Source organism: Vulpes vulpes, chromosome 9, assembly GCF_048418805.1.
Source record: "Vulpes vulpes isolate BD-2025 chromosome 9, VulVul3, whole genome shotgun sequence".
NCBI lineage: Eukaryota > Metazoa > Chordata > Mammalia > Carnivora > Canidae > Vulpes > Vulpes vulpes.
In genome coordinates this window covers 41347132-41368835 of record NC_132788.1, presented here as the reverse complement: position 1 = coordinate 41368835, position 21704 = coordinate 41347132, and the positions used below count along the sequence as shown (strand labels likewise).

Here is a 21704-nt window from a genome sequence, read left to right as displayed (position 1 = left end):
TTATTTTATTTTATTTTATTTTATTTTATTTTATTTTATTTTATTTTATTTTATTTTTTATTTTATTTTATTTTATTTTATTTTATTTTATTTTATTTTATTTTATTTTATTTTATTTTATTTTATTTTAAAGATTTTATTTATTTATTCATGAGAGACACACACACACACACACACAGAAAGAGAGAGAGAGAGAGAGAGAGGCAGAGACACAGAGGAGAAGCAGGCTCCATGCAGGAAGCCTGATGTGGGACTCGATCCCGGGACTCCAGGATCACACCCTGGGCCGAAGGCAGGCATCAAACCGCTGAGCCACCCAGGGATCCCCTCCCTTCTGTTTTAGAACAGTTTTTGAATAATTCATATTAGTTATTTAAATGTTTGATAGAATTCACTGGCCGTCGGGGCCTGGGCTTTACGTTGTGGGTAGTGTTTTAGTTACTAAATCGGTCTCTTTATTATAGGTCTATTTGGGTTGTCTGTTTCTTGTTGAGTTAGTTTTGGTAGTTTAGGTCTTTCTAGGAAGCTGTCAATTTCATGTTGTCTAACTTATTGATCTACAATTACAGTATTTCTTTATAATGCTTTTTTTTTTAATGCTTTTTGTTTAGAAATACTGGTAGTAATGTCTGCTCTTTCATCTCTGATTTATTAATTTGTCTTCTCTTGGCTTGTCTGTTTAAAGGTTTTCCAATTTGTTCATCTTTTTTTTTTTTTTTTTTAAGATTTTTATTTGTTGGGGCACCTGGGTGGCTCACTTGGTTAAGCCTCTGCCTTTGGCTCAAGTGGTGATCCCAGGATCCTGGGATTGAGCCCCTACGTCAGGCTCCCCATGGGGAGCCTGCTTCTCCCTCTCCCTCTCTTTCCTCTCTGATCATGCTCTGTCTCCCTCTCTTTCAAGTAAATAAAATCTTTTTTTTTAAAGATTTTATTTATTTGAGAGAGAGCACATGAGAGAGAGCAAGTGAGCAAGCACAAGTGGAGTGGGGGGCACGGCAGAAGGAGAGGGAGAAGCAGACTCCCCACTGAGAAGGAAGCCTGATGCCCAGCTCAATCCCAAAACCCCAAAATCAGGACCTGAACCCAAGGCAGACACTTAACCATTGGAGTCACCCAGGCACCCCATCCAATTTGTTCATCTTTTCAAAGAACTAACTCTTCTTGGATTCACAGATTTTTCTCTATTGTTTTTCTGTTCTCTGTTTCATCAATTTCTACTGTAATCTTCATTCTTTCCTCCCTTCTGCTTCCTTTAGGTTTAGTTTGCTCTTCTTTCCCTAGGTTTCTAAGGTGGAAGAGTGGGTTATTGATTTGAGCTCTCTCTCCTTTTTCAAAGTAGGCATATAGCTATAAACTTCCCTCTACACAGCTATAAATTTTAGCCCCATCCCATAAGTTGTAGAATGTGACATCTTCATTTTCATTCATCTATTTTCTCATTTCACTTTTGATTCTCTTCTTTCCTTCACTCACTAGTTAGGAGGGTGTTGTTTAATATGTGAGCCTCCCACATTTCTTGCTGTTACTGATTTCTGTTTTCATTCCACTGTAGTCAGAGAACATACTTTGTAATATTTCTATCCTTTGAAATTTCTTGATGTTTGTTTCTTGGCCTGGCATATAGTTTATGCTAGAGAATGTTCCACATGCACTTGAGAGGAATGTATATCCAGCTGTGATGGCGGAGGTCTCTTATAGATGCCTGCCTTTTGGGCCTAGCTGGTTATTAGTGTTGTTCAAACCTTCTGTTTCCCTTTTGATTTTCTGTCTAGTTGTTCTATTGAAATCTTCATCCATGATTGTTGAATGGTCTCTGTGTGTCCTCATTCCTGTCAATTTTTGCCTCATGTATTGCTACTCTGTTGGTAGTTGCAGATGTTTATAATTATTGTATCTTTGTGATGGATTGACCCTATTCCTTTTTTTTAAAATATTTTATTTATTTATTCATGAGAGATGCAGAGAGAGAGAGAGAGAGAGGCAGAGACATAGGCAGAGGGAGAAACAGGCTCCACACAGGGAGCCTCCTCCATGTGGGACCAGATCCCAGGCCTCCAGGACCACGCCCTGGGCCGAAGGCAGGCGCTAAACCTCTGAGCCACCCAGGGATCCCCAGATTGACTCTATTCTTACAAAATGTCCCTCTTAATCTCTAGTCACATTTCTTGTTTTAGAGTCTATTTTATCTAATATTAGTATAGCTACTTCAGCTTCCTTATGGGTGCTCCAAAGCTCTGCTTTGAATTTTCAGAGGCTTTGATGGGCACTGTAAATCAGGGAAGAAATTACCTCTTTTCCTTTTTCTTTCCTCTTCATCTTTCAATGAAATACTTTACCAATTAACTAACATACTTGAATGCTAAGTGTGGTTCCCAACATGAAGACCTGTGTGATGTGAAAACTCTTGTATCTAGATAGAACCCTTCCATGCGATTGGTTCATCCTCTTCACTTCATCAATTTGAATCACATCCTCCTTAAAATAACAAGGAGTCCTCATGACCCAGACTTAGAGGTAAGAAATGAAAATTAAAGGGAAAAGGAAATCAGGAAAAATTATGTTAAAATCAGAGGAATAGGAAGGTGTTAGGAAATAAGATGTTTACTCTTAAGTTCCTCTTCAAGTCAGAAAACCTTCCCCAAATTCTTTGGATCATTCACTTGCTCTGAATGCAGTGGAAGAACCCCCAAGTGATGCTGATGGGACAATAGGGTGGAATGAGAATGGCATGCTGGGACCTCTGTGTCTGTGTGCCTCAATGTGCCAGAGTGAGTACTGATTTCAAAAGGAAAAAACACACATTTAGAAAATAGATGTAATACCTCTCAGAGCAAGGGGCTCTGTTTGATCTTTCCCTGTGTCTGAGCCCACTTGTCCTGAAGGAGGATAGCCCCAATACTCCGATTGGATGAGAAAACCTCATATTCTGTGCCAGTTTCCTGTCACTGCTTTGAGCTCTAGGAGTTCAGAGAGGGGAGGGTGGCGTGACCTCAGCCTAGCTGTGTGTTGGCATGAGTCCCTGGTGACAGTGTGTCTGCGCTGCCAGTACACCGACAATCTTTGGAGCACCTCTTCCTCACTCAACAACCAGCCAGTTTGGTCTCAGGAAACCACTCTGCAGTGCTGGCTGGGTTCAGAAGTCATTTTTAATTTTGTGACAAAGACAAATGCGTCCTATGGGAGTAGTAAGTGGTTTTACTGGTGATATTAATGGAACCGTGACCTCTTCTGTATCTATGGTCCTACAAAACAAAAAATGTTTGTATTATAATATGTCAGGCAAGTTCATTCTTAGCCCTTCCTTGAGACAAATTGTAGAGGAAGTATACTATTAATAAGCCCAGAGCATATTTGTGTGTGTGTGTGTGTGTGTGTATCCAGTCATAAGCTCATTTGCAAACGCAATGGATTTTAATGCCACTGCTGACTTGATACAAATGATGTATCTTGAACTGTGTTGGGCTGGGCATAATTCATTGAAGTTCTTAACAGAACTGCAGCGGGCCCAGTGCTGACATTGGTATCGGCTTGTAAAAGGGCAATAGTTGTAGTAAAATTCAAGTGTTGGGGAGATCCAAAATGATACAGGGAAAGGAGAAATTCAAAGGCACATTGAGTTCACCTCTTCTGTTTTCATTTGGGATTGGCATTCATTAGCCTAGAAATGACTACACTAATGTTTACTATTTCCTGCACAAACTTTTTATGCCAGCATCCTTTGTTGCAAATAGTTGCTTAAGGAGACAGTAAATTAAATGTGAAGGATTTACAGTTTCGTTACATGAATTAAACCATTTCCTGGTGTTTGTGTTTACCTTGGGGCTCACAAAGAAGACAAAAATATAGACTCACAGGAGGAAGGAAAGGAAAGATCAAATCCCAATAGTTTCTGCCTTAATGTCTAGCTCAGCAACTTTATTTAAGGAAGGAATTTTGTGCTGATAAGTGAATCTTTGTCTCTGTATAATTAACTTTTCCTCTCTGCATATGTTGCTATACCCGCTGAGTTCTCCTAATAGGCATAGAACTATTAACTGTGCAGTGTTAGTGTCTCATTCTATTGGGCAAAACTAAAGTAAATCAGATGCAGAATTGGTAATTTGCCTCAAGTAAAAATGGATGCTGCTTTATCATCTGAGGCTTAAATTCAGCAATTCAAACTGTTGTTATAAAATAATACATAACCATTCTAGAAAATCTGACAAATATATAAAAAGGTACATAAGAAATAACAACAAAGCCACTACTCAGACATCTTAGTGTATTCGTTTGTTTTTTTTTTTCCCAATGCCATACCTGAATATATATTTATACCTTTTATAGTTAAGATCATGGGTATAATTTGTGATTCCCATACCTAATACTCTCTCTATATAAGTTCAAATCTCGCATTATAATAAGAAAGGTAACAGCTAGCACCTATGCAGTATTAACTCTCTGCCAGGTTCCATTCTAAACACTTTACATGTATTCCTTCATGTAACCCTCATAATAACGCTTTGAAGGAGATTTTGCAAATGAAGCACAGAGAGTAAAATGATTTGCCTGAGGTCTCATAACCAGTAAGGGGCAGAGCCAGGATTCCAACCCAGTTTGTAAAGTGTGAGCTCTGAACCCCCATGGTCTGCTGACTCCCTCTGACTCAGCCTTGTAACGCCTTATCCCTAAGCCTACCCACACAGCCCTGCCCCTGGGCAATTATCCTCTTTTCAGTCCTTTCCCCACTGCATGTGTGAAAATCAGCCTAAGTCTCTCTCTGAAGAGCAGTTGCCAGCTCTAGCCCTTGGTGGGCTGGGTAGGACTCCAGCCCTGAGGGTGGTACAGGGGAAGAAGATCAGTAGACACCTGCCTCTGGGCCTGGCTCTGCTTACATCATTTCATGTATTTACACTTCGGTCTTATCTGTATAAGGACAGGGTTCTTGGCTAGTCCTTCACTCATTTTCTTAGTTCATTCATTCACTTATTCATTCATTTAATACACATCAGATCGAGATGAAAACAATCTGTTTCCTCTCCTCTAGGAGTTAGTTCATCAGCCAGTGTGTAGCCAGAGAAGTAACCTGCCAATTCAGGGGAAGATTGTGTGAAGTGTTGTCATTGGAGATAGTTGGGAACTTGGGGAGAGCTCCTAAGGTGGGCTGGGGCGGAGAAAGGGTATAAGGAAGAGGCTAGCCTAGCAAGGACGGGAGGAATTATTTAGAAATCTAGAGTGTATGAGCTTAGCTGTGATAATAGGGCCTTTCTAGTGTTGAGTGTGTGTCAAATGAGTCCATCTTAAACAGGCTACACTAATGGTACTTTTTTTTGGATTAAAACTACAGGAATTTATTGTCTCACATTCTGGAAACTAGAGATTGAAATCAAGGTGTCAGTGGGGCCATGCTACTCCTAAAACCTGTAAGGGGCTCCCTCCATGCCAATTCCTACCTGTGCTGGTTGCTGGCAATCCTTGGCAGCCCCCCACTTGCACCTTATCACTCAGTCTCTCCCTGTGCATTCAGAGGTGTTTTCCCCACATGCCCATCTCTCTGGGGCCATCTTCTTTTTATTTTTTTATTTTTTTTATTTTTTAATGATAGTCACAGAGAGAGAGAGAGAGAGGCAGAGACAGAAGCAGGCTCCATGCACTGGGAGCCCGACGTGGGATTCGATCCCTGGTCTCCAGGATTCCACCCTGGGCCAAAGGCAGGCGCTAAGCCGCTGCGCCACCCAGGGATCCCTGGGGCCATCTTCTTATAAGGGCACCAGTCATGCTACAGTAAGGCCCACCCTACTTAACCGATAATTCCTTAGGCAGTGGCTCCATTTGACTCAATGGGACCACGTTCTGAAGTATTAGGGGTGGAGGACTTCCACATTTTGTTTTTGGGGAGACACAGTTCAACTCATAACAATTTAATAGCTACCATCTAGTCTAGGCAACCTGCCTACTTTCTGCTCTGTGTCTCCGTTCTCCATTCAGTGTCCAGAATGAAGGAGCTTCTGAAAGTGCAGCAAACAGGTAGGGGACTCTGGGTCTTTCCAGTCCAGATGGAGAGAGTTAAGGCCAGACTTATTTCCATCTGGGCATTTAAGGCTGAAGCCAAGGGCAGAAGATGGGAACACAGTGATCCTGAAGATGTCAATGGGTTCCTGAGGGTGAGGGCATGGGAGACTGTGAATGTTTCTAAAAGATCTGCTGCTCATTCTGGTCCCCAGAGGAACTACAGAGAAGCTGAACAGGTGGTTTGAATCCTTTTGGCCTCTGAGATTTGGCCAGATGCCATTCTTCTTAAGGGTGTTATCTTGGTGATTATTTAAAGCCTTTTCAAGCCCTCTTTCATACAATGGCACATATCATGCTATTAGTAGATACATAGCGCATACTAAAGAAATCTAATAGGCCTAGGAAATCAGTGCAGTCCTCAACACTGCTTCTCCAGCCTTTCCCCTTGCCCTGAGCAGCTCAGAGCTTCTAACTCATATATTATTCTGCTGGAAAAGGTCTAGAAAACCTTGAAGTCAAGCTTCTATCATTCAAATGCTAATCTTCTCTCCAATTTGACACCTCTGCATTAACTCTATCTGCTCCGAAGTCAGCTGACCAATGCACCCAAGGCTCTTTGACTCCTTACAAAGGCTCTGGAGGGAGCTTCCTGAGGCACTTAGCATGGCTGTGGTAAGAAGTTTATGCAGAATATTCTCCTTTCTTTCTCCATGTACTTTTATGGCTTTTGGCCGTAGTAAGCTAAACCCACCCTCCCTCCCCACCCCCATCACAGTTGCATCTTTGGGCATCAGGGGTAATCTGACCCAAGGTCAAGACCTGAGTAAGGAATTTGGTTTATTACAGAAGCATTTCTGGGTAAAAACAAAGAGGGCCAAATTCAGAGACAAGAATGTGAATTCGTGGATTATATTAAGGGGGACCTGTGGCAGTGACCTTATTGCCCTCACCTAGCTATGGTGTCTAGATGCTGTTGATACAACCATTTATATATATATATATATACATATATATATGTATATATATGTATTTTTCATTTTCTTCTCATTCAGATACAGGTAGACCTTTCTTAGAGATGCACAGTGAAATACCCGAAATTATATATATGACTGAAGGAAGGCAGATCGTCATCCCCTGCCGGGTCACGTCACCTAACATCACTGTTACTTTAAAAAAGGTAAAACCAAGCAATGCCTCTTTCAGCATATCTTTACTGCATGTGAACACAATGCATTTTAAGTCCTTTTATCTCCCTGGAATGATTTTCTTACAGACACTTGGGCTGCTCAGTGGACTTTTCTCGGATATCCTTTTACTATAAAGGATAACTGCTAGAAGTCATCCTCAGGCATGTACTTAAATGTAATAACATGACAATGTTGTGGTCATAAATCTGTGTGGATATAATGAAAGAACAAAAATCATGCAAATGTTCATATATTGCCACAAAACCAAATGTCTGCAGATGTGAGAAAAACCAATTCTGTTGCTTATACAAATTAATAGTTTGTCAGAGAGTGGTTAATCTAGATTTTTGCTAAGGGCAGAACTGTGAGACAAGTGCATATAGAACTACCACCTTGAGTTTGAGTTGTGAGAAAGAAAGAGATTTGGAGTAGAATCTAATAAAGATAAAACCTAAAATGTGACATTCCAGCTAATTCATTGATGCTAAGAGTTTGGGAGCAGATTAGGGTTAAGAATTGGACAAGAACTCCCCAAATGGAAAACTGTGGTGAGTCCTGAGAGCTGGAGCTTTAAGAGGAAAAGTTAAGGCTGTCCCAAGGCAGCACCTAGCACCCCCATCACATTGTAGGTACTCATGTAGGGGTGGTAATAGTCAAGTTGGATTTTCAGTATCACTGGTTGACTCTGAGTCCTGGAATATGATGGAGGTGTCTACTGTCTTCTCCACTTTCCTATATTACTGATTCGATTTAAGCCCTCACTATAGTCCATTGGTGACAGGTTTTAGCTCCCATGATATCTGTGTATCACCGCTGATAATTATAGAAGCAGTATATTTCAGTGGTGGAAACTCCAGAGGGAGTCTAAATCAATTGGTGGAAGGGAAAACTGAGGTTCTGAGGGAGTGGGGGACCTCACAGACCATGCTGAGCATTGGAATCCGTATCTTGATTTCTCCCTCTGTGCCCTTACCACCTTTGCAAATGGTTTACTTTGGGCAGGAGAAAGACCAGTGGTTAAGAACAGAGCACACTGCCTGGGTTCTTCTCACCCTACCACTTAACCTGCTGAACAAACTGGCAAGTTATCAAAACTTCCTCCACCTCAGTTTCCACATTGGAGAGATGGGAGTGATTACAGTGGCACCCACCTCACATGGTAACTGAGGTGATACATAAAAGCCTTTAGAGCAGTTTTTTGTACAAGCTGAGCCCCATTAAGGGTTAGCTATTATATTTATCTAACAGTTTAATATCCAATATGTGATTCGATATTGTGATATTTATTATCACGCATGGTATCCACTCCTCTGAGTCTGAGATGATAATCACTGTGTGTGAGTAATATGGAATCTACCATGGGGCTGCGGACTTGTCTGTTTGACGCAAGCTCCTCGTCCTTTTTGCTCTAGTGCAGATCACTTGTCTGTTGTAAGAAACTTTCCCAAATTCCCCCATGTAAAAACCTGAGAGGAGCTTATTTTCTCTGTTATTCTACCTAAGATTTATAACACACATGAGAGAGAGAGAGAAAGAGAAAGAGAGAGGAGAGAAAACCATAGTGTTCTTATAGGGATTTTGGGTTTGCCACATATATATGGGAAACTATTCTATTATGTATGTAAGTTGCCCTGAAGTTATAAGATCTTTCCCTTCCACTTCTCTTCTTGTTCATTTTAACCTGCTGTCCCCTCCCTTTCCTTTCTCTATGCCAGTGTTGGCGTAGCCGTGATAAGCTGGAGGCAGCCTCCTAGACAGTCTTTCCTTTCAGGGCTGCTCCCCTGCCTGCCTCTTTGTGACACTTGTGGCCACCACCATAGCTGATGAGCTACATGGTCTTCTGCTAATTTCTCTCTCGTCAGCTCAGAACAAGGTTTCTTTGTCAATGGACTACTAGTAGTGGCAGTGAGGGTAGATAAGGGGAAGAGAAACTTCCTCTGCAACCTTTAAGGAAACTTTAGTGTATTTCTCGATTGTGCTGAGAGACCATCAGCAAACCCTTCTTTTAGATGCAGCACAGTATTGCGTTCCCCTATGTTTAAAGCATCAGAGATCTCAATCCCTGACTTAAATTTTTCTGAGCTTTTCCCTTAATAATTTGTACCACATTAGAGGGGAAGCTTCTTTTTCCTCCCACCAGAGATAGAGCCTTCCTAAGTTTGCAGATAGAATCATGATTTACTAGAACATGAAATGCATCCTTCACTTGCTTGCAGTCCTTCATAAACAGGGTGCAATTCATTTCAAAGCCGTGTGACCCTCTGGTAACACAGACCAACACAGACATGCTCACTGGGAGGGGGCGCTGGTGATGTTTTGCAGAGGAATTTCTGCCATAGAGTCACAAATCCCAGCCAGATTGCTCCTAGCAATATAAATAAATGATAAACAGATTAGTGATGTAAGGTGCACTTTTTAAAAGAAGATGGAAAAGATCTGAAGCTTCCTCAGGGTAGTTTGGCTTCTTTTATCATCTGTTGTGGGAAGGTAATCTGATTTTTTTTTTTCCCTTCTCCAGCGGGGGATAAGTCATAGTGGTCATCAGAGATGCCTCTGAAACTGGGCTGGCAGTCTGGCATCAGGGGAACATGGCTGGACCACTCTTGAGGAGCAATATCCCTTTATAAAGCCTAATCCCAAGGTGGATTGTTTATATTATAGTCTTTAAAAATAAAGTTCTTGGTGTCCAGTAGAAGGCATAAAGGAAAATCAAATCATAGATTCCTTTCTTCTGTCTGGACTCCCTGTGTTTGGGAATATGTCTAAGAATTTGGGAGCACTTCATTCACCACAGTGTCTCTGGCCTCCACATCTGTTTGCAGCTGTCTTGATTGTTTCCCTAGATTTCCCTCCCAAAGGCAGAGTCGAGGCCCTCAGCCTTCTCAGAATGATAACTCCAGTGAGCGCCAAGTGAATGCTATGAATCTCAGAGGACTTAGAATTACTTAGTCTTCTGAAGACAGCCACCACTACATAAATCATACAAAATGGGAGGACAAGTTACGGCTTGTTAAAAACTCCAGATGATGAGGCTCAGGAGGGTAACCTGGCGGCCCCAGTGGAAAAACCCTACTTGATTTTTCTATTGAGTATCAGGCCAGTCTGTTACAAGGATAATTCCTTGAGGCCAAGTGATATGGGCTCACACTGCAAGTCTGACATGACAGGTCTATCCCGGGTGGGTGCAGCCTGTCACCAAGGCTGATAAGGAATTATCGTAATTGCTATAATTTATCACAATAATCTAAATCTTGAGACATGCAAAGAAAACTAAAAAGCTAATTATGACAAACTGGTTTTTACCTGTACTATTTTATTTTCACTATAGATGAAAATTATGTTTTCACAGGCTTCTCATCAAACAGTATTGCCGCAGTGCTAGTATGATTTCCTTAAAACATGTTTTTTTCCTTTTCAGTTTCCACTTGATACCCTGATCCCTGATGGGAAGCGAATAACCTGGGACAGTAGGAAGGGTTTTATAATAGCAAATGCAACATACAGAGAAATAGGGCTTCTCACCTGTGAAACAACAGTCAACGGCCATTTGTACAAGACAAACTATCTTACCTATCGACAAAGTAAGTGATGTTCCAAAGGCATGAATGCAAGCCAAAATGCTCAAGGGTTTATCTGCTTAATGAAAGCTTGATTTAAAAAAAAATCTCATTTCTTCTGCTCACAGCCAATACAATCAGAGATGTCCAGATAAATACCCCAAGCCCAGTCAAGTTACTTAGAGGTCACACTCTTACTCTCAACTGTACTGCTACCACTGCCTTGAACACAAGAGTTCAGATGACCTGGAGTTACCCTGGTGAAGTGAGTGACATTTTTCTATTTCTCCTGGAGGACAGTATTTCTTTTTAGCAAGTGAAATGCCATTGAGTCTTGGAGGTGGGCAAAATCAGAATATTCTGACTCCTGTGGCAGTTGAGTGAAGAGGAAGCTGTGGATTTGATTAGGGTGCTTTCCTTGTCTGATGTTCCATGAGTGTGTGTGCATAGATATGGTCTTTTGATGTCTGGAGGTTTTGTTTTGAAGTGTATAGGTTAGTATTTCTACTGCATAGTTCCAAGTGGAAAAGGGGATTGTTTCATCCTTGGAAACTATTCTCTGGGATTTAGAGATGAGAGAGAAATTTATCACTAAATGCCAGGCAGGGCCTCTCTTTTGTAAGAACAACAACAAAAAGTTGTTTGAGCGCTTTAATTTAAGATACTGGCAGACAGTGAGGCACCTGACTGGAGCATGTTTGGAAAAGATATTACAACCCAGCCATCCAGTATTCCATTCCATCTATTAAGTGACAAAGGAGCAATACTGTCCTTCAGAAAAATGAGAAGAATGAAGATTGAGTTCGGTCTCCTTATTCAGATCAAACATCCTTGCAGACAATCATTGTTTGAGACTGTATAGATGGGGAATCTATGATCAACTGTTAAGAAACTGTAACTGTCACTGTGGCCCCTATTTGCTATGTGACAGTATGATTAATGTGGCATAAGCACAGTCATGTGTTGTGTCATTCAGATTGCCCAATCACAAAATTAACTGATGATTAAATTATCTGCAAAAGGATGAATGTATCAGCCCCAAGCTACAATTGTTTCTCATCAACATCTCTTGCCATGGAAATAAAATAACCTAGCAACAAAAAGATGTAACAAGTGCCCTGTAGAAACCCTTTAAGGACTCATCAGTCATATTTTTCTAGAAAGTGATATTGTTTCATTTAAATAGAAGTGCTAGGACTTGCAACAGTATTTTTTGGGTTTTGATAGAAGTCAGATATTAGATATTCTCAATAAACACCAAGAGGGAAGAAACTCTTATCCTGTTGGTGGCTCTACTGTAAGAATATGATAATACATCTACTGACTGCTAGTTACCTTCTGAAATGGCACTGTCCAATAGAACTTTCTGTGATTGAAATATCTTTTCTGACTAATACAGTAATCACTAGCCACATATGGCTATTGAGGACCTGGAATGTGACTAGTGTGAGTAAAGAACTGAATTTTTTATTTTTATTTTTATTTTATTTTTAAGATTTTATTATTTATTCATGAGAGACAGAGAGAGAGAGAGAGAGAGAGAGGGGCACAGACACAGGCAGAGGGAGAAGCAGGCTCCACACAGGGAGCCTGACATGGGACTCGATCCCAGGACTCCAAGATCACGCCCTGGGCCAAAGGCAGGAGCTAAACCACTCAGCCACCCAGGGATCCCTTTGTTTTGATTTTAATAGCCACATGTGGCTGGTGGCTGCACTGCTTGACAAAGCAGTTGTCAGAAACCCAGGATCAGCTGTTTTCCAAAGGCAGAAACAATACTGATGTTACTCGAATTTGGGAAGAAAGGAGTTCTCTAAGGGAGAAGACAAGTAATACCTACATGTTACTTTACATAGAGTTGCTGAAAATCCCTCAGGCTAGTAATTAAAGGATTGATTCCCTGAAAAAAAAAAATTTTTTTTTGATTCTCTGATTTTTGATAGGGGTGGTTGACATCTTTTTCATTACTGCCGATAAGGAAGAAAATGGCCTACCCTTGTGTCTGTTCCAACAGGGCAATATAAGGACAGGCAGGTTGAAGTTTCTTAAACATGGCACAGAGGAGAGTTACGTTCAAGACAAAGACTAGTTCTGTACTGCTTTCTTTCTTTTTAAAAGATATTTATTTATTTATTTATTTATTTACTTACTTACTTACTTACTTACTTGAGAGAGAAAGAAAGCACAAGGGGGGAGGGGCAGAGGGAGAGGGAGCAGATTCCTTGCTGAGCAGGGGACCCGAACTGACACAGGGGCTCAATCCCAGCATCCTGGGATCATGACCTGAGCTGAAGGTAGACACTCAACCAAGTGAGCCACCCAGGCGCCCTCTGTCCTGCTTTCAAAGTCTTTTTTCCACGCCTCCTCAGTGGGAAAGATGGAGAGGGAGAAATAACATATTATATGTTATAAAATGTAATGCTAAAAAAAAGTGAGAGAGGGGGAAGAAACAATGGAAGGAAAAGGCAATGTGATCTCATCTTCTCAAAACCAGGAAGGAGTCATTGTGGCCAGTTTACACTGCTGAGCCTCGAGGCCTGCTCTTGGTCTTCCCTGAGGCAAACATGAGAAAACATCCTACCACCACCACCAGCACCACCAGAGTGTTGGCTAGGCTTGTAGATGGCTTTACATGTCCTCAGATCCTTTCAGTGTGATTTAGCAGAAATTGCTAAACATTGCTCAAATAATGGAATAATGAAATCGGAATTATTACACTTTAGTATGTGTAGCCAGGACTCATGATTTTTTCCTTTACTTGTAGCAAGCGAGCAAAAGAAAACTCACATGGTGATTTATTAGAGAAACAGTGTCATTAAGCCAGATACCAAAGATACTTATTGCCTAAGTAAGTCACATCTATGGCCACAAAGCTGGTAACAGTTTCGAGAGGTGTGTGCTGGAGAGAAGGCAATAGATTTATACTTGAAAGACATGAGTTTCCTACCCACTGTGGCCTCTGACGTTTCAGCTTCTTCATCTGTTAAAGGATAGGGATGCTGCCCATCTCACTGGGGGGTTGTGAGAAACTATTAAGTTAATGTATATGAAAGTCCGTCTGGAGAGAGTGAAGGACTAAATGAGTGCTACCGTGGCAAATATTTGAAATGCATCGAGACACAGTATGAGTTTCCAAACATCTTACTGTTAGGTGGCTTTGCCCTCAGCACAAAATGTTGATCATCTCAGTAATAAATCTGAGGAATGCTATAACCTTGAACACGAACAATTACTATTTCCACATTCATTACACATTTTCCTTCTAGAAAAATAAGAGAGCTTCTATAAGGCAACGAGTTGGCCAACGCAGTTCCCATGCCAATGTGTTCTACAGCGTTCTTATTATTGACAAAGTGCAGAACAAAGACAAAGGACTTTACACTTGTCACGTGAAGAGTGGTCCATCATTCAAATCTGTCAACACCTCAGTCCATATATATGGTAAGTCACCTGTGCTCTGCTTTCTATCATCATGGATTTGGGGCAGATTCTATTAAAAAAGTACATTTTCCTCTGGCCAAGAGATACTCTAACATGAATGATACAACTTGGTTCCCCTCTTCCCTTTGCCAAAAAGCAAAGTACAGTAAGTGTTCTTTAAATGTAATACTTTTGAATTAGACAGAGAATCTTTTCCTTGCCAGTTTATTGTGGTTAATAATTCAGTTAGATCATGTTATAATCTCTATTAAGTTCTTTTTTTAGTATTCCATATAAACAAGACTGGAAAATATAACAGACTTACCTTCATTTCTCAGGTATTAGTATGATTTAGAGAGAAAAATGTGGTGGGATAAATTATTTAGAATTGATGTGATTTTTATCCCTGGTTTTACTCTCATGAAATCCTAATATTGTTGCTTAATTCCAATAGGGAAATTCTGTAAAGAAAATACTTGAGCCTCTTTAGAATCCTTGAAAACCTTATTTATCTGCACTGTTGAAAAGAAAAATGGTGCGGAGCATAATCTCTGGAACAGTCTTGGCAGGTGGCCTTAGAAATTATTTTGACTTTCTTCAGTAGTGTTTTTTTTTTTTTTTTCTTTCTTAAATTGAATCATTTGCTTTATGGTGCCTGAAGGAACTTTCTCCCATCATACTCATGTTGGGCAGGTAGATTTTCGAAGTATCTCTACTTTTCTGTTATTGTGATACAGATATTTGAGGTGCCCCACTCTCTGTTGCCCTGCCTCTGTTTTATGTTTTACTCACAACCATTTGATTTGAGAGTACCTCACCAGTTAGGGTGCTTCTAAATTATTTTATTCAAGGGCTATTTGGGCTATTGATGGGCTTGATCAGAATTTGGCTCTGTTTATTCATTGCTTGCACCCTCCTTTTATGAGGCAGGGAGCTGGGTTAGTTTTGTTCTCTTTAGATAAACACAGCCTTTTCTAATCTGTTTATCACTTCTCTTTTCAAAGATAAGGCATTCATCACTGTGAAGCATCGAAAAGAGCATGTGCTTGAAACCATAGCTGGCAAGCGGTCCTACAGGCTGTCCGTGAAAGTGAAGGCATTCCCCTCACCAGAAGTTCTGTGGTAGGATCATAATTATTTTCCTATCAGTTTAAGATGTGTGCTTTGTAAGTAGGAAGATGCAGGAGCCCCGTGATTTGAATTCCTGAAAAAATACCAGGATATGTTCCCCAGACAGTTGTGGAGAGCCAAGCACCGCGTTGGTTTCTGGCCTGGGAGCAAAGCAGGTAGGATGTGCCTGAGGGAAAGGGAAACTCACAGGATGGAGCAAGAGATATGAGGTGTTTCTGAGTGCTTCAGTTCAGCCATTCACAAGCCGTGACTAAATTTCTGCATCTCCAAACCTCCCCATGATGTCAACATCCTTTGAATGGAGTATGTTGGGCAATGAGTAGGAAGCATCTTGAATATGTAACATGCTCTATTAACCCTAAAGAAGTGGGCCCTTGTAATGAGGATAATAATTCTTTTATTATCTGAAAATAATTCTTTTATATACAGCTGGGATGAAAGTTCCAGTCTTGTTTTAAAATTAAACAAACATTAATAGAGACAAGACTTATTCAGCTGCAGGGGTGGAGGAAAGGACCAACTTGAACTAATTAAGTTTTTTTTGGCTCAAAGGGTACATATTCAGAAATTCCTGAAGCAGGTTCTTTTTGTGTTAGTACAACACCTGATGTGAAACAATGTAATCTGTTTCTAATCTACAGTCATTTTGTTAAATCATTTTTAAATGCCAATATCTTTGGCTCAAACCATTACATTTTAAACAAAGAATAAAGTACAAAACTGATTAGGAAAACAACCCATACAATATAGAAGTGGTGCCATTATAGAATCACCTCCACCAGGCCTTATTTTGCTTTCAGTATCCTATGATTAAAGTATTTGTTTTCTGTTTCCTCAGGTAGTTAGTAGGGGGTTAAAGAGAAAATTAAACTTTGTGCTATGCCCCTTCATGCTGTCACAGAAAAGTTTTTTTTGTTTTGTTTTATAATGTACAAGAAATCCAATAATAAATTTCCTGCCGCTGTATGTAATTCCTTAATAGGAATTTAATCACTCCAGGCGATACATTCCCTGTTTCAAAAGTGTCTGAGGGTGTCCCCATGTATTAAACAGCACTAATTTCTTTTGTAACAAAGTAGCCAGGGCCTAAAACGCATACACCATATAAATGGATCCATCTTTGAAAACACTGACTTGTTAATGAGAAATAAAGTAAACTAAGATGACATTTACAGTCATAGAATAGAGCATAGGCATTTCAACTGCTTTGGAACCAAGACCCATTAGTGATGATGATTTGCTTACAAGACCACGTAACATTTGCATGGATAGAAGCTAATACCAATATTTAATTTCCAATATTAAACCTTTATACAGAACACAATAAACTTCTAACAGAGTAAAAAATGCCCAGCTAAAGAACTGTGCAATTCAATGAAATCATAGAAGTTTAGCATTAAATTTTGGAGAAACTCTAGAAAATTTGGAGAAACTGAGGCTCACACAGGCAAGTCAGGGGCACAACACAGAGTATCAGAGCCAAGTCAAGCATTCAGGCCTCCCAACTCTCAGCTTGTATGCAATTACATGATATCTAGGCATTGATTCTATATTTAAAGTAAAAAAGAATTTTTTTTAAGTTCGGTACCTTTTGTTTGTGAGTTTTGTACCTTCGCTCTTCTTCCTCAGGGGAACAAATCTTGATAATCTTGATTTTACTATAGCTTATGAAAGGGACAACTGGTGTGACCATTTATACAACTAATAAGAACTCCACATGAGACCACAATAGGAAAGTCTATTTTTATTTTTATCTGGAGAAGTGATCTAGTTGATCTGACTTACAATGGCCCTTGGATTGCTGATGAAGCCCTCATGGAAAACTGAAAACATCTAGATGGGATCAGCCAGTGCTGCTGGGTGAATACTTAAGTCACATGGTGACCAGCATCCTCGTGGCTACCTTAAAACCAGCGCTTTTCTTTCTCCCTTCAAAGTACTTCTTCCTCCTTACCAATAAGTGTGAAGGGTTTCTCCCTTTAAAAACGATACCTGACAGGCGATACCTGACAGGCGCCTGGGTGGCTGAGTCCAATGAAACGCCTGCCTTCAGCTCAGGCCCTGATCCCAGGTTTCTGGAATCCCTGAATCAAGCTCCCAGCTCCATGGGGAGCCTGTTTCTCTCTCTTACTCTCTTGCTTTCTCTCTCTCCCATGAATAAATAAAATCTTTAAAATGAATAAATAAACAAACCATACCTCCCTTCACCAAAAAGTAAGCATCTATCTTTGTAAAATGAATGTGGAGGACCAAAAGGCTTGGAGCGTATCAGCTTGAGCTCACAAAAGTAAATGACAGTATTTTAAAATGCTATCTGAGAGGCAGTATGGAGTGACTTCCCAATCACACTCTTAACTACAGGCTAAAAGATGGGTTCCCCGTGACTGAGAAATCTGCTCGCTATTTGGTTCATGGCTACTCATTAATCATCAAAGATGTGGCTGCAGAAGATGCGGGGGACTACATGATCTTGTTGGCCATAAAGCAGTCGAGTGTGTTTAAAAACCTCACCACCACTTTAATTGTAAATGGTAAGCTTGCTGTTCCTCTACTTTCTTCCAGTTCTGGGCAAGGAAAGAGTTCTGGGAATATAGGTAAATCGAAAGTCAATAGCACAACATCAGAGAAAATAAACTTTTAGTGATTATTTTAAAAACCATGTATGCCCCCATCATGCTGATTTCATGTCTGCTTATTAACTTCCATAAGTATGATTTTTTTTTATCATCGTAATCATAATGTACATACTATGGAATCAATTTTTTACTGTTATCAAAACACTTCTACTTAAAAAAAAAAAAAAATGCTGTTAATGGCAACAACCATGTGTTTGTTTCCCTGACATCAAAACCAGGGAGAAGTGGTCTTTCATGCTGTAGCCCAGGAAAAAGTCACCGCACAGCTCTTGACTTCTGTCCTATTCATCTCTCTTCCAGTGAAACCCCAGATTTATGAAAAGGCCGTGTCATCCTTTCCAGACCCGACTCTCTATCCCCTGGGCAGCAGACAAATCCTTACCTGTACCATTTACGGTATCCCTCAACCTACAGTCAGATGGTTCTGGCGTCCCTGTAACCATAATCATTCCAAAGCAAGGTAAGGACAGTTTGTTTCCAGATTAACTTTCAAATACTTGCCGTACTTGGACTCAAGATTCTTTAATGGACACACATGGAAGTTTGCAAATGGAATATTCAGTTATATGTGGGGCAAAGGCTTTCCCTCTCACAGGAAAAAGTAGGTAATACCTACTCTTCTTTCCTCATTTCTAGTTTTTCTCTCTAGTTGATAGTGTTCAGAGCACAGGGTCAGGATCAAGGTCACCTTGTGAGCCTTTTCTGAAACTCAGGTTGGAACTCCAGTTCTCTTGTTCTCAACTGAAAACCTCCAGACTTTGGCTAATTCAGCTACCGTGGCCTTCCCATTTCCCATTTTGTGAACATTGGATGTGATAGGAGATCTTCCCTGCACTGATGATTACCCATTGTAGATTTTGCTCACGCTCTTCCATTCATCTGAAATACACTTCCACCCATTTGCTGCCTCCTTATCCTCTGAGGCTTACCTCTTATGTTAGCTTCTCTGTGAACTCTCCTGACTGCCTCATTCAGACTCCTTTCTCCCTCTTCTGTATGAGGCGGGCCTCCTTAACACTTCTCTGGGTTTGCATCCTTTGCTGGGTTTGCATACATTTGCATACATTTGCTTTATCTTAGAGCCCTGAGCTGACTGAGAGCACCTCTGTATCTCTAGGCACACACAGTGGTAGAAGCTTACTGTGTGTTTGCCGAATGGCTACGTCCCTACCTTCTGGTCATTGTGCAGTGCTTCCTTGCATCCTGTTGATGACTGAGTCCTGTTTCTCTTTTCTCATTTTTGTTTAGTCTAGAGGCATGATGCTAAAGACAGTTCATGGGAGCTAATTTGAAGGACGAGAATAGAATTGATAAGTGCAACAATAAGATATTATTGGGACTGCCCAAGAGCAATCACTTTGCCATAAATTTGCTTTATTGCTTTTTAACTCCACTTGCAGAGTGTTTGGGAAAATTGCTATTTAAAAAAAAAAAACAGAAACTAAATGTTTAGCTTGATAAAAAGGTGAGACATGAATCTAGCATAAAGAGTGGCTATTTGGTTTTCTGGATTCTCCCTGCCATTTCAACTCTTCATCTTCTGTGGTAATCTTTTGCATAAGGCCTTTCATTCTGAGAGTGAAAGCTACTAGTGAGTGCTAGGGTTCCTGAGAAGTAGCTGTTTCCACACATGTCCTGATTTCTCATGTGAATGCCATTTGCTAAGAATAGTAATATGGAGAAATTACAAATCTTGAATATCTTCTTTACCACTATGGGTACTTAACCCCCCAAAAAATGAGGTCTACTGAGATTTTGTATGATTTTGCTAATTTAGGGGCAGGCATCCATATTTATGGATATTTATTTCTCCATCCCCTTAAGGCCTGGATATTTGTGCCAACCTAACATGCAAATAAGTGAAAAATAACTAAATAATTTAAGCTATTTAGAGAAAAATATAAAGTTTTGAACTTTCAGGGAATAACATAATGGCCTTTTATAGATGTTTTTAATGTTTGTTTTGACAATAGCAAACCTAAAATTTCAATTCCAGGGGTGCTTAGGTGGCTCAGTCAGTTAAGTGTCTGACTCTTGAGTTCAGCTCAGGTCTTGATCTCAGGGTCATGAATTTGAGCCCCACAGTGGGCTCTCTGCTGGGCATGGAGCCTACTTAAAAAAATAAAAATATAATTTCAAATCTATTTAGGACAGAACTAGGAACTCTGTTAGAAAATAATAATTGTCAGTGAGGTAATATGTTATAAAGTTAGGTTTGGGGACACCTGGGTGGCTCAGCGGTTAAGTGTCTGCCTTTGGCTCAGGGTGTGACCCTGGAATCCCAGGTCAAGTCCCACATGGGGCTCCCTGCATGGAGCCTGCTTTTCCCTCTGTGTATGTCTCTGCTTCACTCTGTGTGTGTTTCTTGTGAATAAATAAATAAAATCTTTTTTAAAAATAAAGTTGGGTTTGAATAATAGTAATAAAATATGGTTTGGGGAATGAAGTCATTTGAAGTAAAACTTTGGAGGCATTAGCTCTCTTCTTCTGATTTCTTTTTGGTTCATGGGATCCTTCTTTTGTGTCATGGAGTAAGCTTACCAGGGTCTGGAAGGATGTGTAATTCCTCTTTGACTTCTCTCAAGACTCAAAGTAGTGCCTCTAATCTTCAGTAAATGTTTGTTGATCATTTGACCTATGCTCTGATCAAGGCATTTTTTAAAAAAACCAATCACAAGACAGATCAGAAATGCAAGCTTTAACTTTTTCAGTGATATTTCATTTAAAAAAATGTTATGTCATTACTTGAAATTATCTGCTATAAAATATGCATATCCCTAAGAAGTTATTTTTTTTCTAAGTCAATAGACAGAGAGTTATTTTTTTCTAAGTCAACAGACTGAGCAACTTACCTGTGTCAGGCCTGAATTCAATGCTTGATGGTTAAATCAGTACATTTAACTTAGAGATATATAGGACCTTTGTGTGGTAGGACACAAATAGAACAGATAGAAGCTAAACTTAGCAGATAAATGGAGCCTTCCTTAATTATTAGAAGTTTTCAAATGTGTCTTTGTATAAATGTATTTTATATACTAACACTTAGATACCATTGTAGATAAGAATTTTAGTGACATTTGAATAAAGGGCATTTTATCGCATGAATTTTTAGAATTTTATTTTGAGTTACATAGTAACATATTTGCATGGTGGTATCTGTTCATGCCTGTCAAAAGAGATTAGGCAATTTTAATACATACACATTACTCTTGAATATATAGAATAATTCTTGGTATTTAAATTTTAGGCTCTTGTTAAAGGACATATCTATATATGGACACAACCGAAGCATTAGGGTTAGTTTTGAGGTTTGAATGTTTTTCAGTAGCTCAAACTTTTTTTTAAAGAAAATATGTTTTATTTATTTATTTGAAATAGAGCAAGTGAGAGAGAGTATGTGCCAGGCAGGGGTAGGGTAGTAGGAGAGAGAGAAAGAGAAGCAGGTTCCTCACTGAGCAGGGAGGCCAACACAGGGCTTGATCGCAGGACCCCAGGATCATGACTTGAGCCAAAGGCAGACGCTTAACTGACTGAGCTGCCCAGGTGCCCCTAAGTAGCTCAAACTTATTAATTGGTTTAATATGGCCAACTAATAAGTTTATGTATTTACTAGTACCCAGTAAATACATAAATATATTTTAAACTTGTCAGAACTACTACTCAACTAGTCCATCTTTGTGGAAATTAAACCATAAATAACATTAGAAGAAATTTCCTCGTTAAAAAAAAAAGTGATACACTGCTAAGTCTTAGCTATGCTTTTGATTCACCCAGAGTTTGTTCTT

The 21704-nt window shown here is 39.9% G+C and overlaps 1 protein-coding gene across 2 annotated transcripts in view; it reads left to right on the top strand.

Moving 5' to 3' along the window:
* FLT1 (fms related receptor tyrosine kinase 1) overlaps positions 1-21704 on the top strand; it is a 175718-nt gene that overhangs the window by 41444 nt on the left and 112570 nt on the right. For both annotated transcript variants that reach the window (XM_072719891.1, XM_072719890.1), the window contains exons 4-10: positions 7041-7165; positions 10594-10756; positions 10861-10997; positions 13999-14173; positions 15157-15274; positions 17645-17814; positions 18220-18379. In XM_072719891.1, the coding sequence (XP_072575992.1) occupies positions 7041-7165; positions 10594-10756; positions 10861-10997; positions 13999-14173; positions 15157-15274; positions 17645-17814; positions 18220-18379 (1048 nt within the window). The remainder of the gene's footprint in view (positions 1-7040; positions 7166-10593; positions 10757-10860; positions 10998-13998; positions 14174-15156; positions 15275-17644; positions 17815-18219; positions 18380-21704) is intronic.